The sequence below is a fragment of the Pteropus alecto genome, unplaced genomic scaffold, assembly GCF_000325575.1.
Source record: "Pteropus alecto unplaced genomic scaffold, ASM32557v1 scaffold177, whole genome shotgun sequence".
Classification (NCBI taxonomy): domain Eukaryota; kingdom Metazoa; phylum Chordata; class Mammalia; order Chiroptera; family Pteropodidae; genus Pteropus; species Pteropus alecto.
The window spans coordinates 6,949,837-6,976,641 of record NW_006442207.1 but is presented as its reverse complement, the minus strand read 5'-3'; the positions used below and the strand labels follow the sequence as shown (position 1 = coordinate 6,976,641).

Below are 26,805 nucleotides of genomic sequence, written 5' to 3'. Positions count from 1 at the left end.
TTTCCATCCAAATACATAAATTTGGTCTCCCAGCCTCACGAGGCCTCTTCTGCCCCGTCTAGTTCTGGAGACACAAGTTCTGACTATTATCTTTTGCCAGTTTTCAATCCCTGTCTCACAGAGACCGATGATAATTAGATGACTGTTGATCTGTTATTGATTACACGTCCCAAATCTCATCAGCCTTGTTCACAAATCTCATCTAGGGTGAGTTCCTTCCTGAGAAGATTGTCACAGATAGCTAATACCATTTCATTTTCTGTAGATACTCCTGGTTTCCACTTCCAAGAATGAGTCTGGCTTCATCTCTAAAGGCAGGGGTGGTGGGGAGGACGTTTTATCTAAGCCAAAAGTAGCAAATTGGGTTCCTGGGACAAACATCAGGAAATGGGGGTTCAGATCAAAGGAAGGGCAGCCATGGGGGAAAGGGGTGTGGCAGAAGCAGAGGGCCTTCTTCCTTGTCTCTTTGGCCCCACATCACTCTAATCTCTGTTTCTATCGTCACATTGGCCTCTCTGACTCTCCTGCCTCCTTCTTTCCTGTACAAGGAGCCTTCTGAGTTCATTGGGCCCACCCAGATAATCCAGGATAATCTCCCCATCTGAAAATCCTTAACTTAATCATACCGGCAAAGTCCTTTTTGCCATGTAAGGTCACATAATCATAGGTTCTGGGGATCAGGACTTGGACATATTTGGGGTCATTATTCTGTCCACCTCATCTGGCAAGCCACTTTCCCTCTCTGGCCTCTTCTGCAAACTGTGAATCTTTGACAGAAAGCTCTCCAGGGTCGCTTCTAAGTTTGGCTAGTGGGGATATTTTAAAATGTGAAATGTAGGACTGAGGGGTAGGAACTACACTAAATTTCTCCCAGATTTCTCTAATTCTCTTTCTGGGACTCCATCCTCTCCCCTGAATGCTACCGATGTCATCTGTACTTACACGTCTATTGATTGGACCAGCCCACACAGAGCGCTTATTACCTGCCAGACTATTCTAAGCACTTCACAGCTATGAAATCATTTAACCTTCATAAAAACCCAGTGAACGAATCGGAGTGACAACCCCTATTTTCAACAGAGAGGTTGAAAAACTTGGAAAAGATTGCAGAGCAGCAGGGCTAAGGCCTAACTTCAGCTGTCTGACTCTAAAGTCTGTACTCTTAACCATTGGTGGCCCAGCCTCTCCTCAAAACCCTTGACCCAGTCACACAGCCATTGTTTAAGTCTCTTCCAGACTGTGAGTAAGTCAAGAGCAGGAGTCTTGTCTAATTCTGTGAATTCCAGCTCTGATACACGCCTGGAACACAAACAAATGAATGAATGGTGAATGGTAAATAGTGAATGGATGAATGAGTAATGAATGAGTGAATGAATAAATATGGGCATTATTTTTTATTTACCTGAGAATCTTTTGCAGATCAGACCCTTGGTGGCAAGACATAATAACAACCATTAAATGGGACACTTCAAAAGAGAGTGTGATCCTCATGCCAGCAAGGTAGGTTGCTGTTATTATTCTCATTTTACAGACAAGTAAATTGCAGCAGAAAGAAGGTCAGTAACTTGCCCAAGGCCAGGAACTGAATTTGAGTTGAGATTTTCTTGACTTCCATGTTTGCATCACAAAGGTTAGCATGAACTCTCCGAGGCCTGTGTGCTTAAAGTTTGGCCCAGGTATAACTCTAGATACCCAAAGAGAAGGAAGGAAGCAAAGGAACATTTTATTGGGCAACTACTACATGGCAGGAGTTGGGCGAGATGATCTCTGAGCTCCAACTCAGCTTACTTTTTTAAAGCCGGCACTGTGTGCTTATTGCATGTCAGGCGCTATGCTAAGAACTTCACATACGTTATGTAATTTCATCCTCATGACACCCTCCTAGGTGCTACTATTATTTCCATTTTAGAAATGGGGAAACTGGGGCTTAGACATACAGATATTGTCCAAGGTTACACAGTTCCCACAAGGCCCAACCTGAGTTTTAACTGAGGCTTTTTTAATTCTTAGCCAACTCTTATGCATACCCTATGCTGCCTCCAGCTACCCCAGACAGCCTTTGGAGTGAGAACATCCTGTGTTCCTACAGAAATCGGAACAATGCTGGAGTAGACGTGGGATGAGTTCCTTAATGTGTGGGCCCCTTTTCCTTTGGATTTCAAAGATTCGCTTTGGTGAAGTTCTGTTAGAGTCAAAAGGTGACATCCTTCCATGGACTACTGGCCAAGGCTCAGAGTCCAGCCCTGGCACCTCAAGGGCTTGGCCGTTTGCTCTGATCTTGTTATCAAGGCAACTCTAGATGGCTCTGTGGCTCCGTAGTTATTCAACCTCTTGCTTCCTTGTCTTCCCACATTTTCAGGAGAACACTGGAGAGATGGCAGCTCCAAGTGGCCCACTTGTCAAGGATTGAGGCACAAAAACAGTTTCCAGGACCTTCAAGGCCTCAGACAGAAAGAGCTATATTCTCTAAACACTGAGAGCGGAAGCTGTCTGTCTCATTCACAGCTGTGCCCCAGAGCCTTATGTGGGGCCTGGAATAAAACAAGTGCTCAGTAAATGTTGAATGAATGAATTCATTATGGAAAGGGGCTCCCTAATCACCAGGAACTGGGGTAGAGCAATGGGTTCATACTTGTAGTGGCAACCCAGTATAAAAGTACATGTGTGTGAACACGTCTGTTTGCCCCAAAGCGAAGGCTCAACAGCCCGTGTGATATGCTGGCCCATGTCCTTCCACTTCTTTTCTCTACCTCTTGTGAGCTGGAGCTGTCAATGCAGACGGTTCCTGCATAGCTAACCCATGTTTCTGGACTGAAAGATCTCCCTTCTTTCTCCCTCTCCCTCTCTCCACCAGCCCCTCTCTCTCTTTCTCTCTCTCTCTCCGTACAATACACATAATACAAAATTTACCATCTTCGCTATTTTTAAATGTACAGTTCAATAGCATTATGTAGGTAGATTCATACTGTTGCGCAACCAATCTCCAGAACTCTTCATCTTGCAAAACTGACTCTTAAGCCTTGTGTTGTCCTACCTTCACCTATTTTCTTGGATTTTAGCTATAAATACATAGACAGTGGGTTTTGAACTCTTTAGTAAGTCTTAGTGTGGTACGGGACAGTACTGGTGCTCAATAAATGTTCTCTGGGTAATTGATTTGGCTGCGTTTAATTTTTTCCTGCGTGCTTCAGTCTCTCAGTTTAAAAGCAAATTTGGCTTTAGGAGGCACTTTATAATTATAAGTACTTCTTGACTGCCCTCTAGTGGGAAAAAAATGAAGACGTGAAACTCAGAACTGTTTATCTTTCTGCTGGAATAAAGTGGCCCCTTTTTCCCTAACTTACTGGACTTCGTACTATCCAAAATTGTGACCACTCCAAAATCGTCAGTTAATCTTTACCTTACAGATGAAGCAGATGCACATAACAGTGGTGAAGGACCAGTCTTGTAAAAATTTTTTCATCGGTTGCAAACCAATCTATTGTAAAATACGATAAAAATGAAAAATTAGATAAATTATATTAAAAAACAAAGGCATACAAAATAAAAATCTAACTCATTATCAACAGACAAAATTAAATTTTAATAAAAAAATCATAACAAACATAACAAAAAAATAATTGCAAAATCTGTATGTGTGGTTCATTGAGTGTGCATGTTATAGGTGATTAATACAAGAATTGCTATTATGCTAATAATTTTTTGTTGTTCTGCAATCATAACTAAACAAAAAATCATAAGTGAAATGTAGTGTTTCCTTACTTCAAGTGAACACATGTATATTAATATTAAGGGTAATATAGACAAATGCACATGTTTAGGGCTCGTTAGCCTATCTAAACCAGGTAGAATGGAATAGAATGCTACTCGTAAGGTATAAATAAGGTCTATAGAAACTGTTTCTATGTCTCGCTTTTATAAGAGCTCTAGTGGAGAAACCAGCATCACAGAGGTTTGTTGATGGGAATGGAAAAAGTTTTAAAGCAATTTTAGGAAGCTCAGGATTTTCATTTTTTGTTTTTATCCAAAATGAAGCAAATGATTGTTTTCAAAATTCACCTTCAGTTCTCTATCCATTGCTAGTTGCACCAATTTATCTTGTAAAGTTATATAGTTAAATCAAATTACCTTTCAATGAAAGCCATGGTTTCTGAATCCCTGAATTTCCCATAACATTGTGAATTATGCAAAAGCTAATGTATTAAATTCTAGATGATTCTCTTTATAATGTGATAACTAATGTTAAACTAGACACTGTTTAGTTCAGCTAAAATTGCAAAACTTTCTTAATGAAAGAAGCAGCGTGTTGAAGTACATTCTCATGCAAGTTCTTTAATTTTGGTAATAACTTCAGAAGGTTTTTCTGTCTATGCAGCTGCACCGTTAGAGCACATTCCTACACCAGACTTAAACTCAAACCATATTCCTTGACAGTGTAATCCTTCATAGTTTTTTTGCAGTTCAGAGATAGTAGTTTGTCATCAATGAAGCTGAAAAAAATTCTTTCTCATATCTCTAGCATGTTCAAATTGCATATTATACCGAATTCATTGTCATGTTAGCAGCATGTGTGCATTGAACAACCCCTGAGGCTGAGATGAAATTGCAGCCTGGTTGGTCAACACTTAACTCGCATTAACTAGAATTTTATATTTACTTATGTTCTTTTTTCTGATGTAAAATTCATATACGATGAAATGGAACATTCTTTTCTCTTATTCATTTTCTTTTTTTTAATTTATTAATATTTTTGGTGACATTGGTTAATGAAATCCAGTAAGTATTTTTTTATTTTAATTTTTAATTGTTTATCGGGGTAACATTGATTAATATAATTATATAATTTTCAGGTGTACATTATCATTTGACATCTGTGTATTCTATTGTGTGTTTACCTCCAGTAAGTTTCAAGTGTACAATTTAACACAATTTAATTGCATTGTGTATTTCCCTCCCATAGTTAGATTTCTTTCTGTCACCACATATTTAACCCCTTTTACCCCATCTACCTCTCTCCTCCCCACTCCCCTTCTACCCTCTGGTAACCATTAGTCTATTGTCCATGTTCATGAGCCTCTGTCCTGTTTGTTTGTTGCTTTTAGGTTTATATCCCACATATAGTGATACCATGTGATTTTCAACTTTTTCTGTCTGGCTTATTTCACTTAGCATGATTATCTCAAGGTCCATCCATGTTGTCGCAAATGGCAATATTTCATCTCTTCTCATGGCTAATATTCCATTGTACATATGTACCATAGCTCCTTTATCCAATCGTCTATCATAGGACACTTTGGTTGCTTCCATGTCCTGGCCACTGTGAATAATGCTGCTATGAACATCAGTGTGCAAATATCTTTTCGGATATGAGTTTTCAAAATGGAAAATTCTTAAGCGAATAGTTTTGCTAAATGCATAAACCTTGGAACCCAAATCCCTATAAAGATATAGAACATTACCAACACCTCCCATAAAATTCCTTTATTTTACTTCCCAATTCCCCTCTAGACTCCCTGAAGCAATTACTTTTCTGATTTTTTTCCATTATAGATTTGTTTCACCAGTCCTAGATCATCATATACATACAGTTATACAGTATGTGTTCATTTGGAATATACATATTTGAGAATATTTTTGAGATTCATTGGTATAAGATTTTCAGTATAATATTTTTGAGATTCATCCATGTCATATATCTGTCATTTTTTAATTGTCACTGTAAAGATATACCTCAATTTATTGATTAAGCCATCTGTGGATAGACATTTGGGTTGTTTCCAGTTTGAGGCCATTGTGAATAAAGCTGCTATGAACACTTTTAAACAGTCATTGGAGACATATGTGTTCATCTTGGGAAAACACCTATGCACGAACTTACTAGGTCATAGGGTAGATTTATACTTAGTTTTATGAGAAAATAAAACTTTTTGCTAAGTGGTTGTATTACATTACATTTCCATCATAAATGTTGCTCCAAGATCTTGCCAAGATTTAGTGTTGTCAGTATTTTTAATTTTAGCCATTCTGATGGGTGCGTAGTGGCAGAAAAGCAAATCTTAAGTATGCTGAATTTTAAAATGTTCCAAGATTTCAGAGTCTTGAGAACAGCTAAAATATATATGGTAAAAAGTATAAAATGTGAAATTCCTTCTGAAAAAATTGATTGACTGAGGTATCATTTGTATGTTTTTTAACCAAAAAAAAAAAAAATTATATAATGTCTGCATTAAATGGTTTTTAAATCAACAATTTTTTTCTAGCTGGGTTCCAACCTGGAAAAAAGAAATTCGACTTTGGGCTACAGGCCAAGGAATTGGAAAAAATCTTGGGACTGAGGTTAGTGTCTTTGAGTTTTGCCTCTAGCAAAAACTCTGGTTCTAGAAAGGTTATGTGGGGAAAAGATAAACTTCTCTCTTCTTAGTTAATAACTCATTTTTCATTTTGTTACTCCCCCCAAAGAAAAATACTTATATTGAATTTGGAGATTTTGTATTAAATAGATTTTAAATTATAAAAGATAATTTTAAAATATAATTAAATTGGAAAAAGTATCACTTTATCTTATTGTTAAAGAATGTAATTTTGTGTCTAACTCTGTAGTTATACAATTACTAACGAATGAAAAGTAAAGAATTTGGAACATGTTATATTTGATCCCATACCAGAATTTGAATTTCCTCATTTAACTAGCTAAAGCTTTGTGTAAAGATGATGTAAACATGAGATTTCAAAAGTATATTTGCAATTATGGTGTATTTTAATTATATACACCACTGGTGTCTTTTATGAAATGGTTCTAGAATGACCTAGATAATCTGTGCATTATACAAATCTGCACATGGTTGAAATCTGGGTATGGTTTAAAGATTCATAGTTAGATTTTTTCTAGTTTTTTGAGGGGCCTTTATTGAGATATATTTCACATACAATAAAATTCACCCATTTAAAGAAGTTCAGTGGTTTTAATATATTCAAAAAGTTGTGCAACCATCATTATAATCTAATTTTAGTTTATTTATTCATTTATTTATTTTTATTTTATTATTATTATTTTTTTTAGGCAAGGCAACCCTTGGTTGACCTCACAGATTGCAAAGACCTTGTCAGCTTACAATCCCTTATTTTTTTTATTTTTTACACTTACAGCATCTGGTCTTCCTAGGTGGTCTCCCATCCAAGTACTAACCAGGCCCGACCCTGCTTAGCTTCCAAGATCAGACAATTTTAGTATATTTAGAACACCCTCCCAAAACACCTGGTGCCCCACTGCCAAATCTTCTCACCCAATCTCCAGCCCCAGATAATCACTAATCCATTTTATGTCTCTACAGATTTGCCTATTCTAGATATTTCATATAAATGGAATCATATATGCTCTTTGTGACTGGATTCTTCCACTTAGCATAACGTTTTCAAGATTCATCTTTGTTGCACTGGTATTCTTAAATGTATGTATCAGTACATTCTTAAGCAAGTATCAGTATCCTTTTTTATTGCTGGATCATATTTCATTGTAAGGATAGACCATATTTTGTTTATCTATCTATCCATCAGTTGGATGTTTAGATTATTTCTACTTTTCAGCTATTATGAATAATGCTGCTATGAACATTCATATACAGATTTTTGTGTGTAAGTGTATTTTCACTTCTCTTGGGCATATACTTAGGAATGAAATAGCTGGATCATATGATAAATTCTATGTGTAACTTTTTGAGGCACAGCCGAACAGACTGCACCATTTTATTCTATCCAGCGAATAATATGAGGGTTCCAATTTCTTCATATCATAGCCAACACCTATTATTGTCTGTCTTTTCTATTTTAGCTATCCTAGTGGGTGTGAAGTGGTATCTGACTGTGGTTTTGATTTGCATTTCCCTGATGATTAGTGATCATAAGCATCTTTTGATAAGTGTATTGGCCATTTGGGAAAATGTATTCAAATCCTTTGCCCATTTTTAAACGGAGTTATTTATCTTCTTATTGAGTTGTAAGAGTTTTTTTTATATATTTTGAATCCAAGTCCCTTGTCAGATAAGAATTGATAGACATTTTCTCCCAGTCTATGGCATGTCTTTTTACTTCTTTTGATGCACACAAGTTTTGATGAAATATAATTTATCTATTTTTCTTTTATCACTAGTGCTTTTGGTGCCACATTTAAAAAAACATTGCCTAATCCATGGTAAGAGATTGACTATTATGTATTCATCTAGGGGTTTCTACTTTTAACTCTTACATTTAAGTCTATGACTCATAAGGATCTGTGGTTATGGCTAATAGACCATGCAGTTCTAGGAGTGAGACAGATAGGAAGCCAATGAGGGTAGAGCTTCACTTACATACCAAATTATATTAAACTTGGGTGAGCAGAGGCTTATGCCAGTCATCCCAATGGAAAATTACAACCCCAACCCAGTTTCTAGACCTGAGCCAGATCTCACACTGCAGCCCATCAATTGAAGGGAAGTCTGGGTCCTGAGGAAGGTGTATTCCTTCCTTAGGTATATTCAGTATCAATTTCTCCAATCTGACCCTAAAAGGTATCAGAGTGACTGAGCCCAGGGAAAAGGGGAACACCTACATCTTTTGAGTGCTATTAGATACAACAAGATCTGAGTTGGCAGTGATACGAAGAAAGAGCAAACACATTTATGGCAAACACATTCATGGCTCCCATGATACAGGAGAGGTGTACAGAGGCCAGCTGATAAATGAAGTCCTGGCCCAACTTTGTTTCACATTGGTTGCCATGGGTCCGCAAACTCATCTTGTGGTCATTTTGCTGGCCCATGTGTGTGCAGTCATGGAGACAAATATTCTTAGACACTGACAGAAATTCCACATTAGTTTCCAGATCTATGAACTAAGAGCCATTATGGTAGGAGAGGCCAAATGGAAATCCCTAAAACCGCCTTAAGCCAGCCAAGATAATGAATTAGAAGTAGTCTCACTTCTTGGGCAGAATGGCAGGGATGAGTACCATCTCAAAGAATGAGGAGTAGTTGTCTCCATTACATCCCTATTTAATTCATCAGTTTGGTTCCTGCAAAAGATAGATGAATCCTTTCAGATGATAGTGGTCTAGCCACTTAAGCCTAAATTAACTCAGCTGCCACATTGAATGTGGAATCTTTACTAGAATAGCTCAACACAGCCTTTGGCCCTTATTATTCAGCTGTTAATTGGCAAATGTATTTTTTTAATCATCTGGAAGGAGCGAAGCATTCTTGCAGTGCAGGCAGCAATTTACATTCAAGTCTTACTTTTGGGCCACATTAATCCTGGCATACTGTAGTCTGAAAAGTCCTTAATCATCTCATCATTGAGCAGAACATGATGTTGGGCAACTATATTGGTAATATCATGTTCCTCAGACCTGGGAAGGAGGAAGTGGCACATATTCTGGATACCCTAGAGGTGTCCAGAATACAGTACTGTGGCACAAAAATTATTTTGAGGGGAAAGTATTTGAGGTCCTGAAATCTCTTATCCGCCTAAAAGCAGAGCCTCCCAAAAGAGGTCAAAAGAACTCAATTGTCTAATGTCCCCCCTGCCCCCTTGGAACATCCAGGGAAATCTTACTCTTATAATGAGGTGAGATGTCTCCACACTACACCCAAACGGGCAATGTCACAAAAACTAGCATGCTGCCATGGGTGGGATGGGGTCATTGGGAGACTTTAAATACCAATAGCTGGCATATATGAGCCACTGCATTGTAGTAAATACTTTGCTTTCCCGTATTTTTCATTCGTCAGTATTGTGTACTTTCTAGGAAAAGATTACTAAAGAAACAGCAGGGACGAGATAAAGTCCCTTTTTTCTTGGATTTATATTGTAGAGGCAGACAACAAATACACAAATATAAATAAGCATGTCAAATTCTCAAAATCACCTTTTTATATTTTAGGTTTTCACTGACCTTTTTTTCTGCCTGTATGAATTATAGAAACTAATTGTATACGATTCATTTAATATGGAAGTCTAAGGAAGTAAAAATCTCATCACTGTGAAGACCATAAACGTTGTTAACCATCCTTCCATCTATATATCTGTATAAGTAAATAGGATAATTTTATACTTCCTGTTTTTAATTATAATCATGAAGGGGTTTTGTCATCAGGCTTAAAACTTTAAATACTGTAGTAACATGCCTACAATCACAGTAAGAAATTGACAATGTAGAGATGCTAATGTAGTGTTGTTTAAAGAGGTTGTTTGTTTGTTTGTTTGTTTAAGCCAAGGGCGTGGACAGGAAAGAAATTAGGCTTTTAAAATAGTTCGATCTAAAAATAATTAGGGCTGGAACGGCCTTCAGCAGCGAGGACCGACTTGATCGGCTATTGAGTGGCAGGTAATTTTACAGCGACCCAGAGATGCAATTTCTAACCAAGTTTTTCCCCTAAAACTGATAGAGATCAGATACACTTAAGATTGCCACTAGTAACTATTTTTCAAGCTGTTAAAAAAAAAAGAGCATTTAATCTATCTAAATTTTTTTTTTGTTGCATTTGTCCAGGTCTGCCTAGACTTACAGTAAATGGCAGAGCAGTAACAGCAATCTCGGTATTAATTATCACGTTATTAAATTTTCCAGCAGCAAGTCCCTGGGGGGCTGTCCTGCGAGTGGGCAGTGTGGGAGCCAGAAAGGGCCGTTCTAAGCTCATAAAAGTTCCACGAGCGAGACAATGGAGCAGCAGAATTTCCACACACTGAACCAGCCATCACCACTATTCTGCAGGTTCGCAGTTAGGCACCGCCCGCGCGGTGGCGGGGTGGTGGGGAGGGTCTGTATTTTAAAACAGCTCGAGATCACGTGGCCGCCCGCCCGCGCTGCTACTGGCCCTCCGACTCTCACACTTGGCTTTGGCGCCGAACCTTTCCCCCTTTGTGGGCGCAACCATTGGCTCCGCGCTCGGAGGGAATACAGGCCAACTTCACGATCAAGACTTTTCTGAATGAAGCTTCCAGCTAAGTCTCAGGAAATATTCGGCTAAGAATTGAAGGATCAACTGAAATCCATCTAAGGACGCCGTGGAAGGCTCCTTTTGCCAATATCGACGAGCAGACCTACTCTGACTCCCCCTACGCTTTGTGCGGGGGGGGAAAGCGAGAGTGGTTCCGTCCGACGCGCGGACTCCGCCTCCACGGGCGCCGCCATTTTGTTTGGCTGGAGGGGAGCGAGCGGCGCTTGGGGGAGGGGTCTTGTAGGCGCCTCACCTGGCCCCGAGGCCGCGCTGTTTCTTCTTGAGGTGGGGAGCCCATCTCCCCGGCTAGGTTTGCGGAACCATGTACATAAAGCAGGTAAGGCCAGCGCGTACCTTCTACCCCTCACAGGCCCGTGAGGACCGTTTCTGGAGGCGGGGGTGTCGCCTTGCGACCCGCGGCCTCTCTCGCCTCTCACTTCTCCCCTCCCAGCTGAGTGGACCCGAGCTGGACTGGGACGGTGGGGAAGGGGAGAGGGCCCGCCTCGGGAGCGCAGGGGCCGCCGAGAATTGGGGCGACCCTCTGCAGCCCGGGCCTTTGTGCAAGGCGCTGGTCTGAGGGAGGCAGGACCTCCGAGGAGTGTGGACGGGCTGGCGGGGTGGGCCTCGTAGAGGGACTGGGCCTTTCCGGGTGGGCCAGGGGCGAGAGAGCCGGCCGTGTGGGCCGAGGGCCCCGGGCCCGAGCTGGCTGGGGGCCGCGCCGGGGCCGCGCGGAGGGGAAGCTGCGTTGTCCTGCGGGGAGAGAGCCCCGCGTGGGCCATCTGGGTGAGCTGTGTGGAGAAATGTCTCTTCGGCCCGGGGGTGCCCCGGAGGCACAGGCTGAGGTGTCAGCTTAACCCGGGGCCTTTCTCCTCCCCTACTCACCGGAGAAGTGAAAAGGACTCTGCTTGCAGAATGTGTAGCGCCTCATTCAGTTGTTTACTTCTGTCAAAATGGTCTTCCCGCGCTAGAGTCCACCACAAAGATGAGCCCATTCACACTCTTGGAAAAGTTTCTCTTTTGGATATGTTGGACTCTTAGCGCTCCTTTCTTGGAACGTCTGCTCTTTTTTGGCTGGCCCGTGTGTCTCTTGGAGTCGGGAAAGCTGGAGTCAGTCTGCCTGCTTGATACTTTAACACTGTGAAGTTCCCTGTTCCGGCGAACCTTGCACGGTGTACTTGATTTTGACACTCCCTTAGGCGGTTATTAATTAAAACTCCTAATAAAACAACAAGGGCAATGGTTATTGATAAAGGACTGTTCTTAGAAGATTTTTAGTCACCACATTCCAAAATGAATTTTTCTTACGTGAAATTGAAAGTTTTCTATGTTGCGTTAAATGAGAAACCAGAAAGGGAAGACGTGCAAAAGAAAAATGTTAGTTTAGAAGGTATTTCTTTGTGTGTTCTGAAAAATCTCTCTTATTTATTCATTAGGTTATTATCCAAGGTTTTCGAAGTTATAGAGATCAAACAATTGTAGATCCCTTCAGTTCAAAACATAATGTTATCGGTAAGTGTTCATGGTTTATTAGATCAGATTTGTATCTATACAGCCATACAATAAATTCTGCCTATATCTAGGCTTAAGGAGACAATAATTGTCTTTGAATATTACATAAATTTTTCTTTTTTCCATATGAAATAATTTCTTTGTCTTTTATCTGCATTGATAAATTGCATATTTTATGCATTTAAAATACTTGGATAAGTCATAAGTTTCTCATTTTTATATGGATAGTCTCTTGTGTATTCAATGTGTTTTAATAGCTTTAAGTTTATAGTAAATGACTAAATTTAGTGTTTGAGGTCTTCTGTTACTTATATGTCATTTCCTAGGTAAAATGCTCACTATTGCCTTATTTCAAAGGTGATTACATTGTTCTCAGATTACATTGTTCTCAGATTTTTTTTCCCCCCTGTCATAATGTGTAAGGGCAGACCTTGCAGTTTGGCGGGAAGGGTGTAAACTTTGGAGCATAATAACAGTATGGGATTCAAATCGCAGTTCTGGCATGTATTTTTCAAACTTTACTCCTTGTGGGGCTTCAGTTTTCTCATTTGTAAGGTGGAGATGATGATACTCATCTCATAGAGCTACTGGGAAGAGTAAATGAGAAAGCAAATGTGAGGTTAAAGGACTAACAGTGATTGCCCTACAATACAATACTTAGTCTATAGGTCCTTCAGATGATAAAGTTCCATTTTACTGATACAGCCAGCAAGAGTGATTTCTGATGTTCTGCTGAATTTTTAAAGGTTAGATGAATCGAGTGTTTCTGGACACCAGAAAAGTATAGAATGTGCTATTGATTTTTGCTACATCGTGTCTTCATTATGGGGTATATTGATATATTAGTCTGCTATGTCTACCGTAACAAAATATCATAGATTGGGAAACAGGTATTTATTTTCTCACTGTTCTTAAGGCTAAAGTCCATCATTAGGGTGCTAGTGTAGTCAGATTCTGGAGGCTTCCATCACCACCATGCTCACATAACCTTTATTTGAGCCTCTCCTTCCCTCTCCTCCCTCCCCCGCCCCTTTTTCCTCTTCTTCCTCTTTTTCACTTTGGAGCACTAATCCCGTCATGAAGATCCCACCCTCATGGTCTCATCTAATTCTGATTTCTTCCCAAAGGCCCCCATGTCCAAAAAGCATCATATTGGGGATTAGGACTTCAATATATGAATTTGGGAGGGGGGCATAATTCAGTAGCATAGAATTAAGTGGGATTCATATAGAAATAGATAAAGAGTGAATACTAAATGCTGATGTTCCCAGAGAACCTTAGAGAATCATACTTTCTGTATTTCGAAATAATAAATTTTAAAAATTGAGAGCAAGAAAAAAACCTGCCTTCAGTACATCAATTACAACCTGTAATTGGGAATTTAAAAAAAGAAAACATACTTTTTTTTCCCCTGCTTTACCTACTGAAGAATTGTTAATTGAATTTGTGTGCTATAATGGTAGCTTAATCATCCTGGAGTTTTATTTACATTTCAATTATAAATAAGTGCCTTTTGATTTTCATCTGAAAATCTTTGGAGAACAATGAATACTTACTAGATATATATGTTTAACTTACAAGTTATAAGAATATTTTAATATATCCATCGTGTAATTTTATAAACGAGCTTTAAAATGAAGACCATCATTACCTAGGATGATTAAGTTATGGCTAGAGGGCCTTTCAAGTATTTTTGATTTAGCTATTATGAGACAGCTGTTTTAGTACCATACTTTGTGACATTAGGATTGTTAATAGTTATGATTACAAAGGAAATTAAGTGTTCTTTTTGTTTGTTTTAACTGAAAAAGACAACATGATTTTATTAGTTTACATGTTTTAAAAACAGGTACCCGTTAAGACTAAACATAGTGTAGACCGGGATTGACTCTAAAAATATCTTATGAAAGCATACCATTTTAGTGATTTTGATCTTTAAAAAAAAAGATTTGAAGGCAAATATCTCTGCTTATGTTTGAATGAGGGTTGAATGTACCAAATATATCTTTTTAAGGTTACCTTTTTTCTAGCATTTTAACAAAAGAAATTTTTGTTAATTATAGAATATTATGGAAGAGCATAAAAACTAAAAAGAAAAACATTAAAGTAAACTGTAATCTTTCTACCTAGAGATAGCCACTCTTATTTTAACAATCTATACTTGTATTTTCCTTGGTTTCCTAGAAAACAGCCCAGGTCCTGCTTAGCTTAGTAGGCTTTAATGGGAAGGTGCAGTCTTAAGGCAAGAGAGAAAGAAAAAGCTGGTCATAGCTTTGTAAAAAAGTTACAGCTGGTTTGTGGTTACATTGGATAATTTCCAGACAGACTTTGTGAATCTACAATGCCATGGAAAGGTCAGATGGGAAAGGAATGGAGAGGGTTTTGTCTGGTGGCTCCTGTTTCTCAGTGGTCAGGGTTTTCCACACAGGGCATTAATTCCCCCATGCTTTTAGATTATATTACTCTGGGGACTAACCCCTCCTGAAGTAGTCGGGGAACTGTGGCCTCTTTTGGATTTTCACACATTTGACCTGCTCTTCCAGGGTGGGCTGAAACAACCGGAGATGTTGGGAGACTGAGCCTCTCTATTGACAGGCAGGCAAGGCCTGGGTTGGAGAAAGTAAATCTGGGACACACATAAATTGGGCCTGCCTCAGTACCTCTTCAGTCTTTGCCTTGTAATCTGTTGGTAATTTGCTGTTTTTCAGAACAAACTTGAATAATCATTAGATATTCAACATCTTTAAAATTGCTACATAGTATTTCACTATGGGTAGGAATAATTCTTAAAAGGAATATAAAAATTTTTTTCAGTTATTTATGAATGGATTGTGGTTCGAACTATTTATGTAATTCTTTTTATAAGTTGCCTTTTTAAACTTCGATTTAGAGATAAATTACAAATTTACAGAAAAGTTGCACGTATAAGAGCAGTACAGAGAATACTCATATACCCTTTACCCAAATCTGCGGATTAACATTTTCTCTACTTTATCATTTGCACTCTTCTCATTTTTTTTCTCGAAGTAAGTTATGAATATATCATGGTCCTTTACTTCAGACTTCAATGAATACTTTGTAAGAATAGGGATATTCTCTTGCATTATCACAGTATAGTTACAATCTTCAGTAAATTTAACATCCATGCCACAACCGGCTCTTCATTTTCCAGTAATGTTGATTGACCCAGAAATGTTCTTTATTGCATTCTTTTCGTGTGTGTGTGTGTTTATAGCATTTTTTTTCTTACAGTACAGAATCTAATCTAGAATTAGGTATTGCATTTAGTTGTCATTTCTCTTTAGGCTCCTTTAATATGGATCTTTCCACAGCCTTTCTTTGTCTTTTGTAACATTGTTTTTGAAAAGTATTATAAATGACGTGTCCTTCTCTGGGTATTACATCTGGAGGTACATGATATCCATCTACCTCTTATTGCTGTTACTTTTGATCACAAGGTGGTGTTTAATTTTTCCACTGTACAGTGTGTTTTTTCCCTTGCAACTAATAAATAATACGGAGATGGTGATATACTTTTGGACCATGCAAATATCATGCTCCTTATCAAAATTTCCCTCTAAATTTAGCATCTATTGATACTTCTTGCCTTTATCCTGATGGTTACAAAATGATGATTTTCCATTTCCAGCACTCTTTTCATATTAACCACTTGGTATTCTACCGCAAGCAAGAGCCCTTCATCCTTAGCTGTTTTGTTTTGTTTTGTTTTGTTTTAATTAGTAAGGACTCATGGATTATTTTCCCCACACTAATTTATATTTCATCTAATTATTTTGGTGCTCATATTGTCTTAGATATAGTCAATGGAAGTCCCCCTTTCAAGCTAGTTTATTTACGTCTGTTATATGCCTCTTTTTAAAGGCACTTCATTACTTTCTGGCATAACATAAATTATCTCTTTAGGATTTACTTTGGGACCAAATTATTGAGCGTATTTTGGTCCAGATTAAGAGAGAATGACATAAATTTTAATGACTCTTAATGAAAATTTTGCTAAACAGAAAACTCAGGTGAATTAAAATCTGAAACATTTGATATCCTTTTGTGTAGAATTGCTTAATTTCTGAATTCAGGTAGTAAAAATAATGCCTTATAGTTGTCTATATTTTTGTGAGTCTGTGAAACTATGCATGATATATAGGGCTGATCATAAATAGTTTAATATGCAAATAGTTTGAGAATTTAAAATGGTTAAGTGTATTTAAATGTTAGTAATATGTAAACCTTTAAATTGTCTAAAAAATGCTTTATATAATTAAAATAGAATTACATGTCTATTGTAATGATTATAAATTATAAAAGCCAAGTAGTATATTTAGTTATTTTTATTAACTTTAAACTATTGGGAAAGAGCAAAAGAATCAACAATGAAGTGAATTTCTTTAAAGAAAAAAACTTTCTGAAGTCTATACAAAAACAGTGCTCTTTTGGTTATTAAAACTTTTGTTCATTGATTTTTTTTTTATACCATTCTATTGTATTTAATTTCAAATATTAAGATTTTATGTTAGGAATTTGGACTTAAATAAATTTTATAATACTTTCAATAAAGTTTTAATTTCATTGACTTATGCAAAATAACGTGTTTTTTTTGAAATTTTATAGTGGGCAGAAATGGATCTGGAAAAAGTAACTTTTTTTATGGTAGGTATTCTTTTTTTGAATTCTGAATATATTAAGACCTGAGTATCTTAAGGTAGTTTTATTTTTAAAATTGATTTTCTGAGGTTATGTCTGCATGAAACCCAAGAAATACTTCTTCATACAGGGTCGTAGTTTAGTGTAGCGGGTTTAGAGTGTAAGGACCTCTGTTTTACTGTGTAACTAGTGATTAATTAGCTGTGTGAGACTAGGCAAAACAACCTCTCAAATTACTCTTTTCACTTTAAGAACAGAGGTGTTTTCCCTGCCTACTTTAGATAGGTTGTGAGAATCAAATGAGGTAATACTTGTGGAAGTGCTTTTTAAATTTCAGTGAAGTATATAACTGTTGTAAATGCAGGGGCGTGTGTGTGTGTGAATAAATAAATGTATATAACTGCAGTAGAATAGTTAATATAGGGTTTGGAAAATGGCTTATCTTTCTGGTTCATCTTTTAAAAAAATGTTTTCTAAGCCAGTCATTTTTATAAAAGATGGAGGGGTATAAAAAACTTCATAGACTCTCAACAATGACCATTAGTTTGAAGATAGTAAATAGAGCTTTGAAAATTATACCTAAAGATAAAAATTCATTTAACTATTGTGATGCCTTTGTTAACAAATCCTCTAGGGAGAAAAAAACATGTTAACAGAATTGGACAGTACAAAGAGTAGGCTGAAAAAATTTTGAACCTCTTAATTCAGTAGTGCTTGAAGGAAAAGGGGGGATTAGAAGAGCAAAGGTTCTATCCCATCTGTGCTCCCAAATCTAAAAGGTACTCTTTATCTCATCAGTGGTTGTAATTTGGGGATGGTGAGAGTGAAATTGGAGTGAAAGTGAGTTATTTCGTAATCTCCAGGGGGATGAGCCCAGTTCAAATCCATAGCCCACCTAGGTGATTATGAAGATAGCCAATCCCACTTTCACATTCATTCATACACTCACTCTTTAGAATGTCAAAGATCTTTTGGATCGACTGGGAAAAGGACAGCTGAGTAGAGTTCCATTTCTAGGGCAGGGTGGTCCAGTTAGGTACTCTACATGGAAGTAGGAATGGCTCCTTACTGAAGTTAAGGGCAGTGCAAGCAATTCAGTAGGAGGTGGGAATCTGAAACATTCCCTTGTATTTCTTACTTAGTTCTGTTTCTTTTGATAAAGTAGACAATTAAGGATATTGTAGGACTGTATCCTATTTTGTTAATAATTTTTATCATTTACGTTTAGTGGGTTAAAAGCAAATATGTTAACCTAATCAGTCAGTCCGGTTAACCAGTTAGGTTAAGTGATCAAGAGGTAGACCTTAGTTCTACATCTCACTTCCTCTACCTTCGTGTTTTCTTTTTATTTTCTTACTTTAACTGTTTTAGTGAAAGCCTAAAATTTTTCCTATATCATTTCTTAGCTGATTAGTTTGAATTATAGCCGAATTTTCTTCATTGCTTTTCTCTATATGGAAGAGGAAATCTACTTAATCTTCATTGTTCATTATCTGATACACTGTATTCCATGAAGGTATGGGAAATAATAAGGCATAAATCCTTTTTTTGACTGTTTTAATAGTTATGTTTTTGTATTTCTAGCAATTCAGTTTGTTCTCAGTGATGAATTTAGTCATCTTCGTCCGGAACAGCGATTGGCTTTGTTGCATGTGAGTGAGACTACTTTAAGACGTTACAAATATTACAGTTGACCTTTGAGCAACTCAAGGGACAGTGACATGGACTGCCCTCAATCGGAAATCCACGTGTAATATACTCCGAACTTGCAGATTCTCAGCTGCCAGTTGACCCTTGAACAACAAGGGTTTGAACTACACAGTTGAAAAAAACTCACATTGTTCCCCGGTCAACTGTATATATTTCTAAAAGTACGTTGTTAATCTCAGTAAACAAAATCATTTGTGATGTTTCAAATCCTTTGTGAAGATGATATAGTATCTTAAGTGCGTTATTCTGCTATAAAATTTAGCCTACTCTATTATACTGCAAGATAAAACTCTAGTTTTTATATAATGGTAAGAAAATTGTAGGATTTGCCAATGTATGGATATATCTTCCATATAAATATGAGTTTTTATTAAGTTATAGTCTGGTAAGTCTCTAGAAGCAGGTTTGTTGAGGAGAAAGAATAGTTTGAGATTCGGGATTGGGAACTTCGAGACTCAGAACCAGAAGTTAAGTGAGAACATAGAGAAGCAGCCATTGCAAACTAAACAACACACAGGTTATTATTTTTAGCCATATTTTTACTTAAATGGTAACATAATTTTCCAATATGAAAGATAGTATATTTAAAGAAAATTGTTTTTCATTAGATTATTATGAATAATCAACTAAAGTAATTTTAGGATAAAAAATTATTAAAAAACTGTAATAAAATGATGTAATTTATCTTTCTTGTTTGAATATGGCTTATAATTAATCTTAAGACCAGAAAGCAAGATCCCTCAATAATGTCTCACACCTGGGAAGTTTTTCTTTTTTAACCATTATCATCTTCTCTCTACCACCCCATTAAATTTTAATTTTAGCCCAGTAATCAGGACTAATTCCCTATAGAAAAATCTCTTTTTAGGTTTCTCAGATTGGCATTAGAATAATCTCTTTAGGTAATAGTGTTCATTGCCTAGAAATGATCTGGACTTAATATGTAAGTGGTTGGGTCATAAATTGGACTAAACATGACACATTAAATGTGTGTTTTCATTAGCAGATTTAAAACTACAGAGAATATTTCAAACGTTAAAAAGCAGTTCTAGTAATTCCAGCAATAAGATGAGTCTATAAAAGAAAAGTCTCAAAATGTCTTGGATATTAGGAAATAGGTAGATTAGGTAGATTTAAGTATCTGTGGAGTCTTGTGCTCTAATAAAGTGGTATGTAGAAAAACACCTAACTTTGACATCTCTCGCATAGTTCTCATTTTTCTATTTAGAATCAAAGCTATTTGGTTGAGAAATTGTTATCCTAATCCTGTGTCTTAGCTGTTTTGGCAAGAGGGATGTATATGTACTAGTCATATTAGTCTTAGAAATTTTTCTCGAATCAACTTGTTACCATGCACTAAACTTCACATGTGTTTAAAGAATTTGAAAATACCACTTAAATTACAAATTTATTTATCTCATGTTTCAGGAGGGTACTGGTCCTCGTGTTATTTCTGCTTTTGTGGAGATTATTTTTGATAATTCGGATAACCGGTTGCCAGTGAGTAACTGCTTTTTTTTTTTTTTCAGTAACAATGTTGACAATTTTATTGTTGCAGCTGAGTTTTTTCATGTTTTGAAACATTTATAGCTGTACTTAAACTTTTATAATTTAATTTATATGAAAATAGCTGTACAATTTATATATGACTTTTAAAATTAAAATGAACATTCTTGTAAACAAACGAGGATGTACAAGCTGTTGTGAAAAATTGTCTTTGTCATAACAATTGAGTATTAGAATATCCTTAGTGAGATTGAAATTTCAAAATAATTATTATGGTCAGGGACTCTAAAATGACCTTATTAAGTAAAAAGTTTTCCACTTTTACTATTAAATTAACTTTGGACTTGTATGTTTTTTCTTAGATCGATAAAGAAGAAGTTTCACTTCGAAGAGTTATTGGTGCCAAAAAGGATCAGTATTTCTTAGACAAGAAAATGGTCACGTAAGCATTTTTCTTTACATTTGTAGTTTATTTATGAAAGAGGGAAAATACTTTTACTTGCCTTGTATATGAGATATGTTTGCCTCACATTTAACAAATCAGTGTTTATAGTATAAATATAAGAATCAAAAGAGTCTCTGAGGCTGATAAAACAGATAGTTTAATGAGTGTTCTGTTCTCCCTCATGCTCCTTAACCCAGGAGTTAGTGTGCTCATTTTTTGGTTATTGTTTGATTGTTAATTTATCTGAAAAAAAATTTTCAACATTTATCAACAGGAAAAATGATGTGATGAATCTCCTTGAAAGTGCTGGTTTTTCTCGAAGCAATCCTTATTATATTGTTAAACAAGGAAAGGTAAAAAATTGTATGTCCTTTTTTAATAGAATTTGTTTTCTGAATATAGTCATTGAATGATGAATTGGTTTATTGATTCTAGTTAAGTTGAAGCGGAAAATGTACCTTATAATCTTTTTGTTGATTTATTTTATATTGAAGTTAGTATTCCTTTTTATGTGGCCATAAGTACAGAGTAGGGCCATTGCATAATGGGATGGAAGTGTTTCAGCAGAGTTTTTTAAGTGGATCGTGTTTTCTTAGTGAACTATATCACTTACTAAGCTGCACGATACTGGAAGACATTTTTGGTTTTTGGAAGTCATGATGATCATCGTAATTTAAGAATATTATAGAAATTCTGTAAAAATTTTGAAAAAATTTGAAAAAAATTACCTTCTAAAATTAATACTTATAGAACTAAAATAATAAAAAGTTTACATTACCAGAAATCTCCTATAATGCTAGATATTATTTTCCTTCATAGAGGTTGTATTTATATGCATCAGCTGATTGTTCTACTGTTTCCTCATAGACTTTATAAACTATAAGATAGTTTCTCTTTCTTAGAATGTACCTGCAATGTCCTAAAGTTTTCATAGTGTTTTTTTTTGGACTAGAGGAATATTCTTTTAAAATATCTACTACTTATTTCATATTGGAGGCTTTTTTAGTAGATATGTGTTGAAAAGTTAGTATTCAGGAGAAGTGATCAAGAAGTGTATGGTGTTTCACTTTTGGGAAATGTGATGCCAGAAGAACAGGGTTTTGAAAAAACCCATCTTTATAAGAGAGAAATTTCTTTAAAAGGAGGCCCGGCTTGGAAGAGCAATTATCTGTCTTCCTTTCAGACATACAACATAGGCCTCTTTACATCATTTAAATTTCTGCTCATTTGTCATTCCTTATAAGCCATCCATGACTGTCTCATTTACTAAAGCATTGCCTTCACCCCAACTCTGTATGCTTTCTTTATTCTTTAAATATGTTTTATTTTTCTTCATAGCAGTTAGACTGTAATGGTATGCTTATTTCCTGTCTTTTTCCCCTAGAATGTAAGTTCCATGAGGGCAAGATGTTTTTCTGTTCTGTTCAGTGTTGTTTTCTCAGTGCCCAGCAAAGTGGCATAGATGTTGTAGGCATTTATTAAATATTTTAAGTGAGTAAATTGAATGAATGAATGTGCTTAATCGGGGTACCTAATGATAAGGATCCGAAAGATCCTTTCTTAGCTCAGAGCTGATTCTCTTTATGTAAAAGTATTAGAGTAACTGTCACTTGAATTTTTAATGCAGTGATAGCATTTTTTTACCTTTAGTGGTTATTTTTATTTTTATGAATACGTTAAACTCATGCTTGTTATATAAAGTTGCATGCATGACAGATTTTACCACTCTTTGTCATATTTTTTTGTCATATATTTGTAAATGAGATTTTAAAGATGTTTTTGCTATTTAATGCTCACTACCCCTATGAAACAGTTATTTTTATCTGTATTTTAAGCATATCATTTTTGTTATACTTTTAACAGTATATATAGCTTTTTAATCCTTTGTCAGATAGAAAAAAATGGCGCAGCTCACTGCCAGCATTAATTTAACATGACTAGTAGAAATGCTACGTTTTCTAGGATTTGACATTTTCAGCAATGCAGAATTACTATATTTTGTAAGTGGAAATACCACTACTAAAAATAGAATGCTATAGAATGACGTCATTTGTTTCCAAAGACTATTGATATACTAGAGTGATTTGAAAATAATAAAGCAAGCTATTTCGTGGCAAATTTGGGGGCTAAGGTTAGGACTGTAATCCACAAGTCATCTCAGAGTAAACACTAGCCGCAAGCACCGTTGGCGAGTATTCTTGGGGCAAACGAGAAATGGGTTAAAAATTAATAGTGAATAAATGGTTTCCCCTTGTAAAAATACTTTGTTCTTTTAGAATGGATCTCATCTTTTATACCTTATCATATTGACTAAGAAAAAATGGTGGTTAGAATTCCTACGTTATTTGTAACTTTGGGATATTCCTGCGTCATTTGTAAATTAGAGAGTTTTATCCATAAATTAGACTTAAGAATGTATCAGTTCTATTGGGATTTTTGGTAAATTTCACTTGTGTAAAAGGAGATACAGGTCTGTGGGTATATGTACGATACAGATAACATTAGCAAACTCATACTCAACTCATGCGAATATCATTTCAAGGTAGAGTTCTTAAAGAGCAGTCTGTAGTGCTATAATAATTATTTTTCTAAAATTTTCAGATCAACCAGATGGCAACAGCACCAGATTCTCAGAGACTAAAGCTGTTAAGAGAAGTAGCTGGTACTAGAGTATATGATGAACGAAAAGAAGAAAGTATCTCTCTAATGAAAGAAACAGGTAAAATAAATGTGATTTTACCTTATTTTTGTTGCGAATTACTTTTCATTGTGTTATGATAGTGGAAAGGAATTATTCTCAAGAATATATTATATAATAATTTACCCGTGTGCTGAATGGAGAGAAAATTGGTTTGAAGCCATTTAAGGTTTGAAATTTCCTTTAATTTATTACTTTGAATAAAGGATCGTTACTTTGAAGTAATAATGCCTTTCTAGGTCAACTACTTTGTGCCTCTAGTGTCCTCATCATTGTGTGAGGATAACAATTTGGATGATTTGGATGTATTCCTTGAAATATTGTTCAGGAGCAAGTAACTGTAAAATAACTTAGAATCTTCATTAGTACATTTATTATGGAAACCTTACTTTGCGTTTCAAGTGCTGTGTCCTGTCATAACTTAGAGTCAGACAGTCCTGAGTTCAAAGTCTGACACAATTAACTGACATTGTGACTTTAGATTTGATCTCTGTGGTCCAGAGCTTCCCCATCTGTAAAATCCTTTTACATATTTTGTAGTGGTGAGTAGAGGAGCAAAGTAGCACCATGATTGGAATATAGTAGGCATTCAATATATGGAAGCTATAGATAATACTATAATTATAATTACGAATTAAAATTGGGAATTAGTGACACTAATAATGTTGGTAGGGTGGTGGTGGTTGTTTTTTTAAAGTTGTGGGAAAGCACACTGGCATTTAAAGGACGCTTAAACTGAGGCCCTTACTGCATGTATAAGAATCAGTGTCACTGTTTTTTCTTTGACGCTTAGCATCTTAATTATTTTATTAGATTTGGTTATCAAGTAATAGCAGAGAAATAACACTATAGTCTTTAAGTTTAACTTATGGTATATTTGAGAAATGGTAATATTATATAAAAATTTATTCAACTCCTTTACTCCCATTTTTTTAAAGAGGGCAAACGGGAAAAAATCAATGAGTTGTTAAAATACATTGAAGAGAGATTACACACCTTAGAGGAAGAAAAAGAAGAACTAGCTCAGTATCAGAAGTGGGATAAAATGAGACGAGCCCTGGAATATACCATTTACAATCAGGAACTTAACGAGACTCGTGCTAAACTTGATGAGGTGAAGTATTTACCCTTGAACTCAGATTAATTTTATTTTTATGAATATATTAAACTCATGCTATGTTTATAATTTTCAGTGATTTTTAAATAGAAGCTTAAAAATTTTTAAAACCCCTTAATGAATTTATTAGTTACCAAATTTGTTCTTTCAATTTATTCCAAGGAAAATGCCTAGGCCCATGTTGGGCTTGCTGTAGTTGTATCTGAAATATAATCAGGTGGTGGTGTCAGACAGACCAGGATGAAAGGAAGCTACCTTTGAAGCTTCGTAAAAATAAATAATAAAAAATAAAGCTTCATGGATTATATATATGTTTCAATTATAGTTGACATCAAATGTTATATTTCAGGTGTACAACATAGTAATTACCTTGAATATTTTTCTTAGCTTTCTAAAATGTATTTTGTAATTAGTATTGCCAACATTTTTTACCAACATTTGTCTTAGGTAATGCTTAAAACTTAGAGTTCTCTATGTAAAGAAAACCACTAAAATTTTTCTGTAAAAAAATAACATGTCTGAAACTTCTATTAGATATTATGAAACATTAAACAAATACAAAATGAGTGAGAAATCATAGGTTGGTTTTTTTTTCAGCTTTCTGCTAAGCGAGAGACTAGTGGAGAAAAATCCAGACAATTAAGAGATGCCCAGCAGGATGCGAGAGATAAAATGGAGGTAAGATTATAAACTTGGCTTAGATTTAACTCATATTTTTTGACCACAGTGAACTCTTTGTACCATAATTATGGAATGGTAACTTTAAGTGGGGTGTCATTGGGATTGAGTATTGGAAAGGCAGGAGTAGTACTGAAAGTGTAAATGAAAGAAACAGAAGGGACAGAACTAATGGCGTCATAATTTTGCTGTTGTGCTTTTAATTGCCTGGCTCATTTTTGTCCAAAACTTGAACAGGACATTGAGCGCCAAGTTAGAGAACTGAAAACGAAGATTTCAGCTATGAAAGAGGAAAAGGAGCAGCTCAGTGCTGAAAGACAAGAACAAATAAAGCAGAGGACTAAATTGGAGCTTAAAGCCAAGGATTTACAAGATGAATTGGCGGGCAATAGTGAACAAAGGGTAAGTTAATACAAAAAATGAAAGATATAAATAAAATGTTCAGGTGAGTAGAAATTTCTTACATTTAAAAGTTAGTTTTGTCACAGGATCAATTTTCTTATGAATTTTTTTCATGAGAACATTTTATGCTAGACTTATAAATTAAGCAAAAATTTTAAAGCTGATTGCGTTTTTACTTATCTTGCTTTATTTACAGAAACGATTATTAAAAGAGAGGCAGAAGCTGCTTGAAAAAATAGAAGAAAAGCAGAAAGAACTGGCAGAAACAGAACCTAAATTCAACAGTGTAAAAGAAAAAGAAGAGCGAGGAATTGCTAGGTCTGGGATTTTTTTCACCAACACTCTTAACTTTCTACGTAGTTCTTCTATAGAACCTAAGTAGTTATGGGTTAAGCAGGCACAGTATTAAGGGCAAAAGTTAAACACTCTTTTCAAAGTACTAGCCAGTGTTGAACAAATACTATGGGCCAAGCATTGTATTCATACCACCTACATTTTTTCCTACTCAGAGACTCTAGGAGAACCACATTTTCCTCACTTTAAATTTGACAAACTTGAGGCTCTGATAGGTTAAATGACTTGCCTAAGATAACATAGCTAGATGTCGTTGGGCTTTTTAAAACATTCATGATGATTTTTTTCCCACACCCAAATGACATCTTACTTTATTCTTCATTCTACTTTTTTTTTTCCACTCAATGCTGTTTTAACATTTAGACATTTTAGTGTCTTTCTATAGATTGGACTTGCAGGATTTGCTGATGTCACGATTTAGTGCATTATGTTTTTGTGCCACTTATATTCATTTTAGTGAATTGCCTATTTATATCCTTTGCCCATTTTTTATCTGATTTTTTACTGTTGTATAGTGTTGTTTTATGTGATTTGGACATGAATATTGTTGTGAATGTTTTCTTTTGCTTTTTAACCATTATAGTTTCTTTTATTGTAAAGAACTGAAAATGTTTATGTAGTTAAATATAGCCGGAACATTTTTGAAAATTCCTGAGATACGGGGAACTAGAATTGTCTAGATTTACCAACTAACTCACACGTGGAGTGAAGACATTTTCTGTCTGAAGTCCTTAGGGTGTGGACTATTTTACTT

The 26,805-nt window shown here is 35.8% G+C and overlaps 1 protein-coding gene and 1 long non-coding RNA gene across 3 annotated transcripts in view; one reads left to right on the top strand and one right to left on the bottom strand.

The window, feature by feature from the left end:
* Positions 1 to 1,375: 1,375 nt before the first annotated feature.
* On the bottom strand, positions 1,376 to 12,121 carry LOC112470126. The gene is made up of 3 exons (XR_003042841.1): positions 11,856 to 12,121; positions 3,401 to 3,478; positions 1,376 to 1,684 (listed from the first exon to the last, which is right to left on the bottom strand). It is a non-coding gene; the product is annotated as an uncharacterized LOC112470126 (long non-coding RNA).
* The window catches only part of SMC3 (structural maintenance of chromosomes 3), a 30,755-nt gene continuing 14,861 nt past the window's right edge, over positions 10,912 to 26,805 (top strand). Inside the window, exons 1-12 of one of the 2 annotated variants that reach the window (XM_006920866.3) lie at positions 10,912 to 11,310; positions 12,407 to 12,482; positions 17,109 to 17,147; positions 18,726 to 18,793; positions 20,280 to 20,351; positions 20,720 to 20,799; positions 21,077 to 21,155; positions 23,404 to 23,521; positions 24,439 to 24,614; positions 25,215 to 25,295; positions 25,533 to 25,697; positions 25,894 to 26,015. In XM_006920866.3, the coding sequence (XP_006920928.1) occupies positions 11,296 to 11,310; positions 12,407 to 12,482; positions 17,109 to 17,147; positions 18,726 to 18,793; positions 20,280 to 20,351; positions 20,720 to 20,799; positions 21,077 to 21,155; positions 23,404 to 23,521; positions 24,439 to 24,614; positions 25,215 to 25,295; positions 25,533 to 25,697; positions 25,894 to 26,015 (1,091 nt within the window). In that variant the 5' untranslated portion in view covers positions 10,912 to 11,295. Of the gene's footprint in view, positions 11,311 to 12,406; positions 12,483 to 17,108; positions 17,148 to 18,725; positions 18,794 to 18,845; positions 19,013 to 20,279; positions 20,352 to 20,719; positions 20,800 to 21,076; positions 21,156 to 23,403; positions 23,522 to 24,438; positions 24,615 to 25,214; positions 25,296 to 25,532; positions 25,698 to 25,893; positions 26,016 to 26,805 lie in introns of those variants that run through there. The other variant, XM_015596380.2, reaches the window with a different exon arrangement.